General features: G+C 36.5%; 1 protein-coding gene across 9 annotated transcripts in view; it reads left to right on the top strand.

The window, feature by feature from the left end:
• LOC109621322 (protein Wnt-2) overlaps nucleotides 1-905 on the top strand; it is a 51,339-nt gene extending 50,434 nt beyond the window's left edge. For all 9 annotated transcript variants that reach the window (XM_062851634.1, XM_062851633.1, XM_062851631.1 and 6 more), the window contains one exon: nucleotides 471-905. In XM_062851634.1, coding sequence (XP_062707618.1) covers nucleotides 471-774 — 304 coding nt within the window. In that variant the 3' untranslated portion in view covers nucleotides 775-905. The remainder of the gene's footprint in view (nucleotides 1-470) is intronic.
• Nucleotides 906-13,318: the final 12,413 nt, after the last annotated feature.

Below are 13,318 nucleotides of genomic sequence, written 5' to 3'. Positions count from 1 at the left end.
GTTGCATAATGTGGGGTCGAAAAAATGTGTCATTATAATACCAAAATGAATTATATAAAATTAAATTATGATACTGTATTGCATAAAATCATTTATTGTTTTATAAAACAGAATAAAGCAAAAAAACAGAAATTCTTTTGATACATTTACTTACTATGTTTGACCAGAAACTAAACATTTTAAGCTAATGAGCTGTGCAGAACAAAAGGGATTAAAAATAGATTCTATTTTCAATAATAGTACAAAAACTTATATTGAAGCTGTTTATTATAGGTGGGTTTCCCATAAGTGTTGTTTTTATTTTTTTAAATTAAGGTCGTGTATAGTAAATTTAATTTGAAATTTCAAAAATATTTCGATTCTGGTATTTTGTCATTAATTATATACATATTTAAATTTAAGAAATTAATTATCAATACGAACCATGATTTAATAACTATTTATCAATTTGCTAAACGTTGTATTTTTAGGAGAGGCAAATTGCCACATACCACTGTAAACAGTCAAAAACCAAAGAGAATGGAATTGGTTTATCTACAACCCTCGCCAAACTACTGCGAACGGGATCTGGCGTCTGGCATACTGGGGACGATTGGGCGCCAATGCAACCGAACTTCGACTTCAATGGACAAATGTGACCTGCTATGCTGCGGGCGAGGCTACAATACGCACCAGATTGTGAAAAGCTGGCAATGCAACTGTAAGTTCAAATGGTGTTGCACCGTCAACTGCGACATTTGCACCGAACGATCCGAGGAGTACACATGTAAATAGGGAGCCAAATGATTTATTGAATTTATTGTAAATAACGTAAAAAACGAGTTTTAGCTTTACCTTAGTTGTGTTTTGTGTCATGGACAAGAATCAGTATTATTTGTATTTTTAATAAATTTATTTATAACAAGTGTAGGCATTGGCTTTCATTATTAATTTTAAGACCACTTATGATCAATCGTTTGAAAGAAAACACAGTGATATCGCTTCTAAGTTTCTGTATTCTGATTCATTTAAAGCTCAAACTAAGTAGGTTTCCTGGGGGCATGACACTTCCCTTGTTAATCGGAAAAATCCGCTAATATGTAGTCCAGGGGTTTTCAGACATTTCGGCTCGCGGTGCACTTTTTGAAAATAAATCGCTCCACGGTGCACAAGTTTATTATTGGTAAAAAATAAACAATTATAAATTCGTCAAAAAGCTGTCGTATTTTTCACAGCATTTCCAAGGTGCATACACTCGTCATTATTTTTTTTTTCACGAATTATGGCACTGTCTTACGTTTTTCATCACTTATCGGAGCATAGTGAAGTGACATAGTTATTCAACTTGGAATATTTCTTGCTCAGAATGTTTCTGAAAACTTACAGACAAGATCTTTATAAACGCTGAAGGAAACCTTGAGCTGAATTAGTGGTATTTTGTTTTCAAGATCCTCGGGGAAGTCCTTTGAAGACTAGTGTATTATTTCTAGTGTGGTTTTTTGATAGACGTTTTTCCAAGACTTTTACCATATTTCTTATAAATTTCTAGCAAGACACTTGGATTATTTTATTTTATTTGTTTTTTTTTCAGAACTTCAGCATATATTAACAATATTTTCGATAAATTCCTTCCAGGCTCTCTTGTCAATTCGGAAGGAGATTTCTATGAAAATCATAAATACGTTATCAGTAGAATTCTTGGTTAACTGATTTCGAGAACAGTGATAGTTCCTTCTCTGGTATTATTATGCGTTGCGCGAAAACTTTTGAGCGCAAGTGCTCGTATACCTCCGCCAGTACGGTAAATCGTGTTGGTGTTTTCGGCGCAGTATTCTTTGGCCCATTCGCGCACTTATTGTAAAAAAACACCAGAACGATTAAACGTACGAGCGGAGGTCTATTAGCGATTTTGCACCATTTTCGCTCTCTATTTTCTTGCAACGGATAATAAGCAAAGCCACAGAAATATTAGTAAGATTTGTTCTGAGATTTCTTAACGCATTCATTGAAGATACATTGGAGATGCCTTATAGGGTGCTTGTGAATAGACATTACGAGATCTTGGAAAAAAAAAAGAATAATATTTCTTAGGAGAGTTTTGGTCAAGATTTTGGCAGATTTGTTCCATGATTCTTTGCGAATATCTGAGACGGTTTTTGCTGGATCCGAGTTTAACTCGCCGGCTGGAATAATGGAAATTTTATTCTCAACCCCTTGAAGCACCTCCCAATAGTCCAGTTGTTCTAATCAATTCGAATTATTTTTCATGAAATAGGTAATGAATTTAAATTTAAATTTGAATATGAAAGACTTTTCTGAAGTGCTGCGGTGCACTTGCCATGGCTTCGCGGTGCACCAAGTGCACCGCGGTGCACGATCTGAAAACCGCTGATGTAGTCGATAACCGCATCTAACTGCTGGTCAGTTAGCAGCAGTTAGCGACGGTTAGGGACGGATAACTGCGGATTTTCCGGTTAGAAAAGGATATGTCATTCCCCTTGTAGGTTTCTTAGAGTGTAGTAAGATTTTTTTTAAATATAGATTCACAAACAAATTATTTCAGAAAGTTTTGTTTTTATGAAAATTTCTAAATTTTAATCTTCGTTCTATTTCTGAGGAATTCCACGGAGTCATGTCAGTCGATCCTGAGCGACCATTTCAAAAATATCTGAAACTTTGCACAGTTTTTCAATTTCATATAAATCGCCATTTTTTGATATTAAACCTTCATATTCACTCACGACTAACTTTTCAAAAGGGTGTATGCGAAAATAGTTCTAAAATATTCTAAAAGCTGTACAGCAAAAACGGATTGTTCGATTGTTATAAATTTTTCAGCAAAGTTAGATAACTAAATGATGATTCCTTAGAAAATATACACTGTAAAAATTTCTTTTTCTACTTTGAAAAAATATGATATTTGTCACAAAAACTCAAATATCTCAAAACCATATCTTTTTACCAACTTCAATTTTTTAGGGGAAATGGCCCATTATATCAGCTATCTACCATAAAATTTTGGTGATGGTAAACTGATAAACAAAAAAGTTATGACATTTCAAACATTTCACAATTTTTACATTTAGTAACAAAAAAAATTTTTTTTCTGTGTAAATTATTTCGAGAATTATATTTTGATGCTGATTTTATTGTAAAGGCTACCGCCTGAATTAAACAAGTTGTTTTCATGATACTTTAGTTTGATTATTCGTAATTACTATAGTATCTATTTGAAACTTAGACGCGATCCAGTGTTGTGATCAAAAATATTGAGATTGTCATACTTTTTATTGTACGTGACTGGTGAAAAAATCCCTTGATAGTGTTGAAAAGCTGTTGATTATAAGAAAAATGGAATTGAATTTATTTTTAAGACAAAAGCTGTATAATAAAAGTTTTTTATACGCGTATACGTCTAGTTTATCCGCAAAAAAAATCCCTCTTACACACTTATTTCTGAATTGCCTGTTCGGTACTTTTTTGACGAGATTATAACAGCAGTACGATCTCGGTAGTTTCGGTAATCGATTTTACTGAGGCTCAGTAAAACAACTGTCAAAATCGTATGGAAAAGGTAAACAATGCATTTTTGCTGAACGAGTTCGGTGCTCAGCAGTTTTAATCTCGTCAAAAAATTACCGAACTCGGTAATCAAAATTAAGTGTGTAGAGAACAGACTTTATGATCGGAAGAACGCGAGTAACTTCAACAACAACAAATGCATAAGAGGTACATACCACAGACAAACAGACGAAACGCCTAGAACAATTTTAGTGAAAATTCATCGCCCAGTTCACACTATCACCACCTATATTAAAAAATGTTTCACGAAACACTGCGTTGTGCAATATCGTCATCAGAAGGCGCTAGTGTGAAACGTCAAACGCAAAGAAAAACGATGGGCGCTCTTCTTGTTATGAAAGCCACAACCAAGATTCAAAATGATCGTTGAAGGCGTGGTCAATGAAAATTTCGCCAGTGTTACGTTTGTTTGTCTGTATACATACCTGACAATGCTCACGAAAAAAACAAAAAAATACTACCGCTATGAATATTAAAAATTGTATAGTATTTTTTTTTTCTTCAGCCACCAACACCAAACAAGTAAGTTAAAATTAATAAGTGATTTTGTTTATTATAATCTAACGAACAAGATGAACAGTCGCTTTCTTGTAGACCGTTTGATGAAAAAAAATGTTCAAAAGAGTTACGAAATCTCACCGAAAGCACCATAGATAAACTGAAAGAGACTGGTTATGCCCAAATGTCCACATTGTGTACAAAATTACGCATTTGCACGTCCTGCCGTCTAAAATTTGACAAACGAGCCATCTGTATATCATCGGTAAAGCAGGGCGCAGGAAGTTCGAAAACGACAACAACTGAGAAATTGCCAGCGACATCTGTTTAAACAATTTAATTACGCTCCTTTTCAAAAATGCCCTGTAATATTCTTCAACATCTATACCCATTTCAATATTTTTAACGTTGCAAAACACGCTTTCAACATTCATCTTGAAGAAGAGGGAAAACACTTGTCCTCAAATGTAACAGCAAATTAATGAATAAACGACTAATGCGCGGAGGGCGTGATAAAATCGGAACATTACGGTACATAGTATATTATATGTATATATAATATATAATAAAAACAACTTGTTTTACTCACGCAAGGCCATTAACAATAAAATCAGCATCAAACTTCAATTTCCGGCCGAAATAATTTACATTAAAAAAAATTATTACTAAATGTGAAAATTGTGAAATGTTTGAATTGTCATAATTTTTTTGTTTATTTTCATGGTAGATTGCTAATACAATGGACCGTTTTCTCTAAAAAATTACGTTGGTAAAAAGATAGGGTTTTGAGATATTTGAGTTTTTGTGACAAAAATGATATTTTTTAATGTTAAAAAAGATTTTTTTCACAGTGTATATTTTCTTAGGAATCGCCATTTAGTTATCTAACTTTGCTGAACAATAAAATCAGCATCAAATCGCGATTCCCGGCCGAAATAATTTACACAGAAAAATTTTTTTTACTAAATGTAAAAATTGTGAAATTTTTGAAATGTTATAACTTTTTTGTTTATTAGTTTACCATCACCAAATTTTTATGGTAGATTGCTAATACAATGGACCGTTTTCCCTAAAAAATTCAAGTTGGTAAAAAGATAGGGTTTTGAGATATTTGAGTTTTTGTGACAAAAATGATGTTTTTCAATGATAAAATAGATTTTTTTTCACAGTGTATATTTTCTTAGAAATCACCATTTAGCTATCTAACTTTGCTGAAAAATTCATAACAATCGAACAATCCGTTTTGGCTGTGCATATTTTTGAATATTTTTGAACCATTTTCACATACACCCTTTTGAAAAGTTAGTCGTGGCTCTAAATAAAAATTTGATATCGAAAAATGGCGATTTAGATGGAACTGAAAAACTGTGCAAAGTTTCAGTTCAATAGAAAATCATGAATTAAAAATTTTCCTTAATTTTGATGCTGTTGCTTGGAATCGCTCTTCTACTAATGTGCTCAATATTGATGAACTACTTTTGTTTCTAAAAATAGAGTTGCTGAAAAAAAATGTGGACCTTGTGAGACTACTTTTAATTTTCAGCAACATATTGCTCATGGATGGGAGAAACACGTATTCAGTTGCTTATATCGGCGGCAGCTTTTTTAACCCTGGTGTGGCCGACAGGGTACCCGTGTACCTTTTTCGATTTCAATTCTCGATATTTTGATGGTTTTTGATAGTACGAAGTTGATACTCTGTTAGATCCAAAAGCTTGTGAATATATGTCTACTGGTGGGGTTGTTCGAGTTTTCAAGTGGGGAGGGGCCGGGAGGAGGGGATGCTGGTTTTTTTTATTACGTGGAATGCTGGCAGGGTACCCGGGTACCCACGAAATTGAAATGATTATATCTCCATCAATTTTTCACCGATTTTGTTTTTTTAATCATTCAAATCAGAAACATTTCATCTATCGGGAGAATATTTGGTTGGACCGGCCCGATCACCGTATTTTTAGGAAAATCTGGATTTTCAGGATGATGTTCTTATACAATACTGATGTCCACATTATTGGGGTTAGGATACATTAAACTGTTTATTGCTAGCTCTTGCCTCACGGGAATCCTGTTCCCAAGTGACAATTTCGGAGTAAACACCTTTTGTTATCCGAGACTGATCAGATACTTTCTGCTGGGGCAGCTTTAGGATGATTGATGCCTATATTGCTGCTGGCTCACCTAAAATTCCATGCATTCTATTGCATAAAAACATGTGCCCGGAAATCCGGATTTTCCGGCACTCACGGCCATCGGACCGGTCCAACCGAATACTCTTCTGACAGAATATGAGTTTCTGAGTTGAATGAGCCAAAAAAATTAAAACCGATGGATAACACCTGTTGCAGAAACCACTGTGTTGTAGGGCTGTCGATTCACTTGTGAAGCAACCGACTCATCTTTGCGCGCAATCTATATACAATGGCTATTTGAACCACTCAAGAGAAGATCAATCCATTTTAATATAATGATAGGGCAGTTGCAGTCACGCAGTAAGGGATGAAAGATTGTAAATTTTCATTTTCAGTTCACAGTTCATCTAGTAGGAAACCGATGCTAAAGAAGATGTGGATGTGTAGGAAGAATACAGAAATGTAAGATATTTGTAATTTTGTATAAGAAACGATATAATTTGAAATAAATTTCCAGCTTTGAAGCTGTCAGTTCGACAACTGCAAAAACTGTCTTCGTCCCTAGAAGTTACGCCAACATTCTTCAAAGATTTCTAGGCCAGAGATGGTCAGAAATCTATACCTAGAAATCAATTAGTCGGCGAGTGATTCCAGGAGCACTGCGAGCATTGCGTTAAAGGAAATCGACAAACCAAACCACCCGTTAGAAATCAACAGTAAAGCTTGTTCTGCAGTAAGAAACAAGTACCGTTTTTCGAATCACAGTCAGAATCAGTCACAATTTCTTTCGGGTTGGTCTAGTCGAACGAACATCAGTACCCAGTGGTTCACGTGTATTTTAACTTATGGATGACATTCGTTGGTCTTTTCGTTCTTTTTGTATAAATAGTTTTCCTTAGATAGTGCCATAATTGGTACACGCACCCTATATTTTAACTGTTGAACTTGGCATGTAAATCAAACTGAAAATGCAAACTGCAAGCAACAACTTGAACTCATTTTTTTTTTCAGAACACAAGTAAATACAAGTAATATACTCCAGATCTTGTACCGACTTTTCGAACCCTCTAAGCTACACTCCAGGTAGAGATAATGTTGAATAGAATTAAGAAGAAATAATTTCTAAAAATAACTCTGTTAACTCATTCATTTTATGTTAGTTAATTAAGACATTATATTGTAATAAATGTCTTAATTAACTTACTATATTATTACATACACTTACGCCCAAGCTTTCGCGACCCCCAAAAAATTAACCTGCGACCCACCAGTGGATCGCGACACATAGTTTGAGAAACGGTGCTGTAGAGAGTAAGGTGGGGCAAAAGTTCGGCCCTAGTTGAAAATTCAACTTTTTTCAAAAAAAAATCGAAGCAGATAAAAATAAATGAATACCGTGTGGCAATTCTACTATTCATGAGCTAAAATTTTGCTGAACAAAGAAAGCTACGCATAATGTCTTTTCAATTTTGAGTTACAACACTTTTTGTATGTGTGTGTCTTTTTCGAGCTCTTGCCCCACCACTAAGGCAAAACCTCGAATCTAGTTGATAATGATGAACCTGGGCTTGTTAGGGGAATATCTGTAAGTGAAAAGAAAATCTTGTTAAGTACTGTTCCTTTGAATTCCACTAAGAATTTGCATCCTTTGACAGATACGTATTTCGACCTCAACTGTAAGGTCGTCTTCAGTGTCTTGTACTTGACTCGACACATCGAATCTAGTGTTTGTGGAATTTCGATAATCGTAGCACACCATTTTGACAATTTGGTAATAAAAATACCTGAAACCAGTAAATATTTAATATTGGAACTGGAATACACTTTAAAGTTCGATCTGTTTTTTTTGCAAAGGATTAAATTCATTACACTCATAATTAGTAGTTTTCTGCCAAATCAGATAACATATTTTCATCTCTGGCCGAATTATCTCACTAATTCCATCATTTTTAGAGATAATACACACTTATTTCTGAATTGCCTGTTCGGTACTTTTTTGACGAGATTATAACAGCAGTACGATCTCGGTAGTTTCGGTAATCGGTTTTACTGAGGTTCAGTAAAACAACTGTCAAAATCGTATGGAAAAGGTAAACAATGTATTTTTGCTGAACGAGTTCGGTGAACGAGTTCGGAGTTTTAATCTCGTCAAAAAATTACCGAACTCGGTAATCAAAATTAAGTGTGTATGTATGTTTTGCAGAATGTTAGGTTTTTACCTAAAGTTGCCACATGACTCGAACACTTGCCCCACAATTAGAACTTTTGTCCCACTATGTGTAAAATATGATTTCCAAATCGTTTTTGTAAAAAAATATACATGCTAAAAAATATTCAAAATATATCTAGTTACGCCCCAGAACGAAGGAACGAATTCAATTTCATTACAATTTCGATCTATGCGTTGCAAGGACCATCGCATATTACAATTTTTTGATTGATGGATTGATTTGTCTTTATTAAAAAAACTTTCAGCCCTTGGCTGGTTCGTCTCTACCATTTTTTTTTTGATCAAAAACCAACATTTTGTCATAACTTTTCGAAAAAATGATCAATTTCCATTATTTTTGGAGTGAAACACTCTTTTATACAAAGGTTTCAAACAACCTTGACATACAAAGGAAATAATATAAATTGAGCTCGAATTTTTGCCCCACTTTACTCTTTACCCGATTATTTTTTGCACAGGTCGTTTTTTTACTATAACTCCGTCAATTTTCAACCAATTGGCTTGATTTTTCGTACACAGATAAAGCATGCCCCACTTAATGATGGAACAACATTATTCTGGTCTCGATTTCAAACAATTAATTTGAATGCGGTTTTTAGTCAAATGCATATTATCGATTATATTTTAAGGAAAAATACGAAACAAATAATTCGGCACGGATTTGGCGGCGCACAACAGTTTTATCTACTGTTTTATTGATTATATTCCACAAAAGTTTCATCTTCGCAGTTTTTTTTTGTGATTGCACTCATAGCCTTCTGTTTCCCCTTCATAATTGCTCAATAGTGTTTAATAGGCCTGAACTGAGGATAATTGGCCGGATTACGAGTTTTCGGAACAAACTGTGCGTTACTGTTGTTATACCATTTTTCGCTTCCTGGCTGTAGTGGCAATCCTCAAAACCCGACCAAAAGATCACTAGGCCATCATGAGACTGAATTAAGGTCAAAATTCGATTCTTCAGACATTCGGTTTCATAAAGCTCCGAGTTCATCGTTGTTTTAGTGATGTCAATTTTGCCTTTTGACCACAACTGCTAATTCTCAGCCAAATCATATATTTGCGATCGAACTTGTCCACAAAATCGAATTAATATCTTTCAGGGACACGTCCTCAAGTCTTGTAAAAATTTGGTCCCGGAAGCTGTCGAAATCTGCCTTTACATAGCTTTCACCATACATCAGTATTCACCCAACAGGGTTTGTCAGTAGGTTGTCACAAAGCTTCCGAGTACAGTTTTCAGCCACGGAATTTTAATTGAAAAATCTGTTTGGTCGCCTGCTAGCTCGGTATGCATATAAGCCTGCATGGTACCGAATTTTCTTCATTGTACGTTGAGCGACACCATGCTTTTAGCAAAAATCGTGATCAGACATAGGGTCTACCTAGATTTGCTTATAATGGACCTCAAGACCTTTCCATGAAGCTATCGATTGGCAACCACACTTCGGCGTTTACCTTTCGGCCTCTGAGTCATCGTCAAGGACCAAGGTGCCTTTGTACCATTCATGCACGCGAAACACGGTGTTTCTGAAAAAAAAACTAAATACTTTTGTCAGCTTGGAAGCGGACCACGTTAAATTTCTAGAGGACTGTGCACGATCATGTTTCTACGCTCCTATTGCATGTCTAAGTATCGAGTCAGCCAATCGGGAATGTCTTAGAGACTCTCCGACTCAACTGCCTCAGGGTCGGCACACCTACCTTTAATTTATCACGGGACAGGGAAATTTCACAAAAGACCCAGGAAAACCTCAAGCACGTCAGTAGTCAAAACTCTTACTTTATTCTATCTTTCTTAATGTTTATTCTGGCACAAGTTTGACCTATTCCTTATCCTTCACTTTTTCCCACTTTCTTATGCGCTTATCTGACCTTTTTCTCTTCGTTGGGGCCCCTCTGCTCCTCACCAACCACCTGACCACGCTTTCCTAGCAGCCTGGTAATGGCCGCCGATGTTCTCCTTTGGTTCTTGACGGCTCCGGCCACGTCTGGCAACTTTCTGCTTCCGCGATGGCTCTAGCGGTTCTCGCTGCAGCTTCCTGGGACCTTCCCACGCGTCCTTGGCTTCCGAGTTTGGCGGATCGGTCGTCGGCCAACAACGATGCCGGAATTCGCCGTTACAGCGTAGGTGCGATAATAGAAATATGGTGGTTTCTATATCAAAACGGCGGGGTCCTGTTGTGAATGGAATGGCCAAACCAAGGTAATAGAAAAATAGTGGTCCATGGCCGTTATCTGATGTCCACTTTCCGCTCACTTCTTCCTCCTCTATTTCCACTCTTTCCACTATAACTTCTGTCTTACTAAATTTTCTCACAGCTTTAAACTTTTCTTCGAAGTAATCTCTGGGACTGTCTTTAGGTAAGTGAGCGAGTGGAATTTCAGTATTGACTGTCAAACGATAAACTGCAACGATCGACGCGCCACCATCTTTCGAATAGACCTTTTTCGCGGTGTTGTTTATGGTGAAGCAACACCACGAAAAGGGTACCTGTGCTCGCCAACATTCGAAAAATGGTGGCGCGTCGATCGTTCTACGCTGGCGATTTTGCGGTGGGGTGATGACGTTTGGAGGCGAATTGGCCTTCAAGGTTCTTGACCTGAGCCATCGGTCATTACCCTTTCATCCAGGTTTGTTGTAATGGCGCCTATTTCGCCCTCCTAATGGCCGCCTGAATGGGCCGATCGAAGACCTCTAGTAGTGAATGTCCAACACAAAATCTACCTCAGTTCTGCTCAGGCATCGGTTCGGTTCGGACGTTTTGAACTTCGCTCTTCATTGTTGGGATAACTTCATTGTTTTGCCGCCCATGGCGGTTATCGGTTTGCGTGGAAACACTTTTAAAGTGGATTTCACTAACTTTCCGGTTCGTCCTTCGTTTGAAGAAATTCAATCTTTTCTTCACAATGTTGTCGGTCTACAACTGCGTGATGTGAAAAGGCTCCAAATGAGCCTTCCTCAAAACTGCGCGTATGTAAAGTGCGTAAACCAACAAGTTGCAGAAAACGTTGTTGATCACCACAATGAACAGCATCAAATAGAAGTGAAAGGCGTCAAGTATACTGTGCGTCTTGCTTTAGACGACGAAAGCATACAAGTGAAAATACACGATCTATCCGAGAGTGTTTCGAACGACGAGCTTGCTGCCTATTTACGGCAGTACGGAGACGTACATTCTGTGAAGGAACTGGTTTGGGGACCATCATTCCCCTACAAAGGAGTTTCAAGTGGCGTCCGAGTAGCAAGGATGACACTGCGAAGCCACATTAAATCCTACGTCACAGTGCACGGTGAAGAAACTTTAATTTCGTACAAAAATCAATTGAAATCAAGTCGCCACTGTATGCAGAACATACATCCGGGAAAAACATGTTCTAATGCCAAGAAAGAAACCGCCAAAGAAAGTCCAGCTAAACCATCACCCGCATCCCCGATGACACAACCCAGCGCACCATTGCAGAAATCATCGCAAATCAAACAACCTCTACAGTCATCGAAACCGACTGCTGATGCTGTTAACACCAACCAGGCCAACGAAGCGCAAACAAAATCACCACCAAGGAAAAAAATCGATCGCAAGCAGGCAGTTAAAACTACTCCAACAAAGCAGCCCGAAGAACAATGCGTGAGCGAAGAAACGGACAGTGATATGGAGACCGTGAGCACCGTTCATTTGAATACAGATACTGAACCAGAACCCGACCCCGGAGATATAGATGGATGGATAACGCGATTCGATAGAAGAAACAAAAGACTGGAACAAAAAATTGTAGCTTTTTAATTGCAAAATAAATCTCGCCGACCTGAATAACCCTAGGGTTAAAAGGTCGTTAATACAATAAAAAAAAATCTACCTGTCTTTAACACATTTCCGCACATACAAATACAAAATCCCTTCAACACAACCAATTAACAAACCAAACACTTACACATGATACCTATCTCCAAAGCCACGGCATGTTCCACTGCTAAGTGGGCCGTGCTTTAGAACTAACTGTGCCAACATGTGTACAAAATTTCATGAGTTCAAAATTGCCTGAGTTATGGCAAAAACAAGACCCGTGCAAAAAAAGAATCTGGTGTATCTCAGACCAAATGTCTGTAAAGTGTATTTTCATTTCTAAAAAAATCATTTAGAATTTGATGTTTTGGTGACCTTTCAGATATTGTTTCTCTTTTGTGGAATTGCAACAATTATTTAATTTTTTTTCTCTATCATTCTATAATAAGACAAGAGTTTAATGTAGTTGAATAGCCTCTAAAATTATTTTCCTTTATATTACAAGGAAAATAAAATTTTCCATAAAACAAATTTGATATAAAAATATTTTAACAATAATCATAAAATCTCAAAATGTTTTCATCCTTAAAAATCGGCAAAATAAGCTTCTATAGAAAAATATGATAGTGTAGGGATGTTTAAAAATTAAAAATAGGAAAATCAAAAACCAAAAATTCCAAAAATTGCGAATTAAGGAGAAACATCAGAGAAAATGAACATGGCTGCCACAATGGGCAACTTGGCCCCCTTTCCTCACGTTTTCAAGAGCATCAATCTTAAAAATTCGTGAACAAATGCTCTCGATTTGGAAAAACTGCTTCTTTTTGCAAGTGAGCCAGGATAAACAAATGCGGCTTGGTTCGATGCTTCGTTCGTCAGATTTACGACTTCAAAGCTTGTATGCAAAATTGCAATGGGATTTCTTGATGTTTCACACATAAAAAGAATCACCTTCCAAAACATGTTTAAATCGATTTTTGATGACGAAAACTGATATTTAGATCAAAATCAAAAATTTGGACATTAGAGGGTTAATAAGAATCGAATTGGTCGACGCTAAGTCAAAGGGGACCAAGTAATGAAATCGATAAAAATGTGAATTTTCAGACATTTAA

The sequence above is a fragment of the Aedes albopictus genome, chromosome 2, assembly GCF_035046485.1.
Source record: "Aedes albopictus strain Foshan chromosome 2, AalbF5, whole genome shotgun sequence".
NCBI lineage: Eukaryota > Metazoa > Arthropoda > Insecta > Diptera > Culicidae > Aedes > Aedes albopictus.
This window is presented reverse-complemented; position numbering and strand designations above follow the sequence as displayed.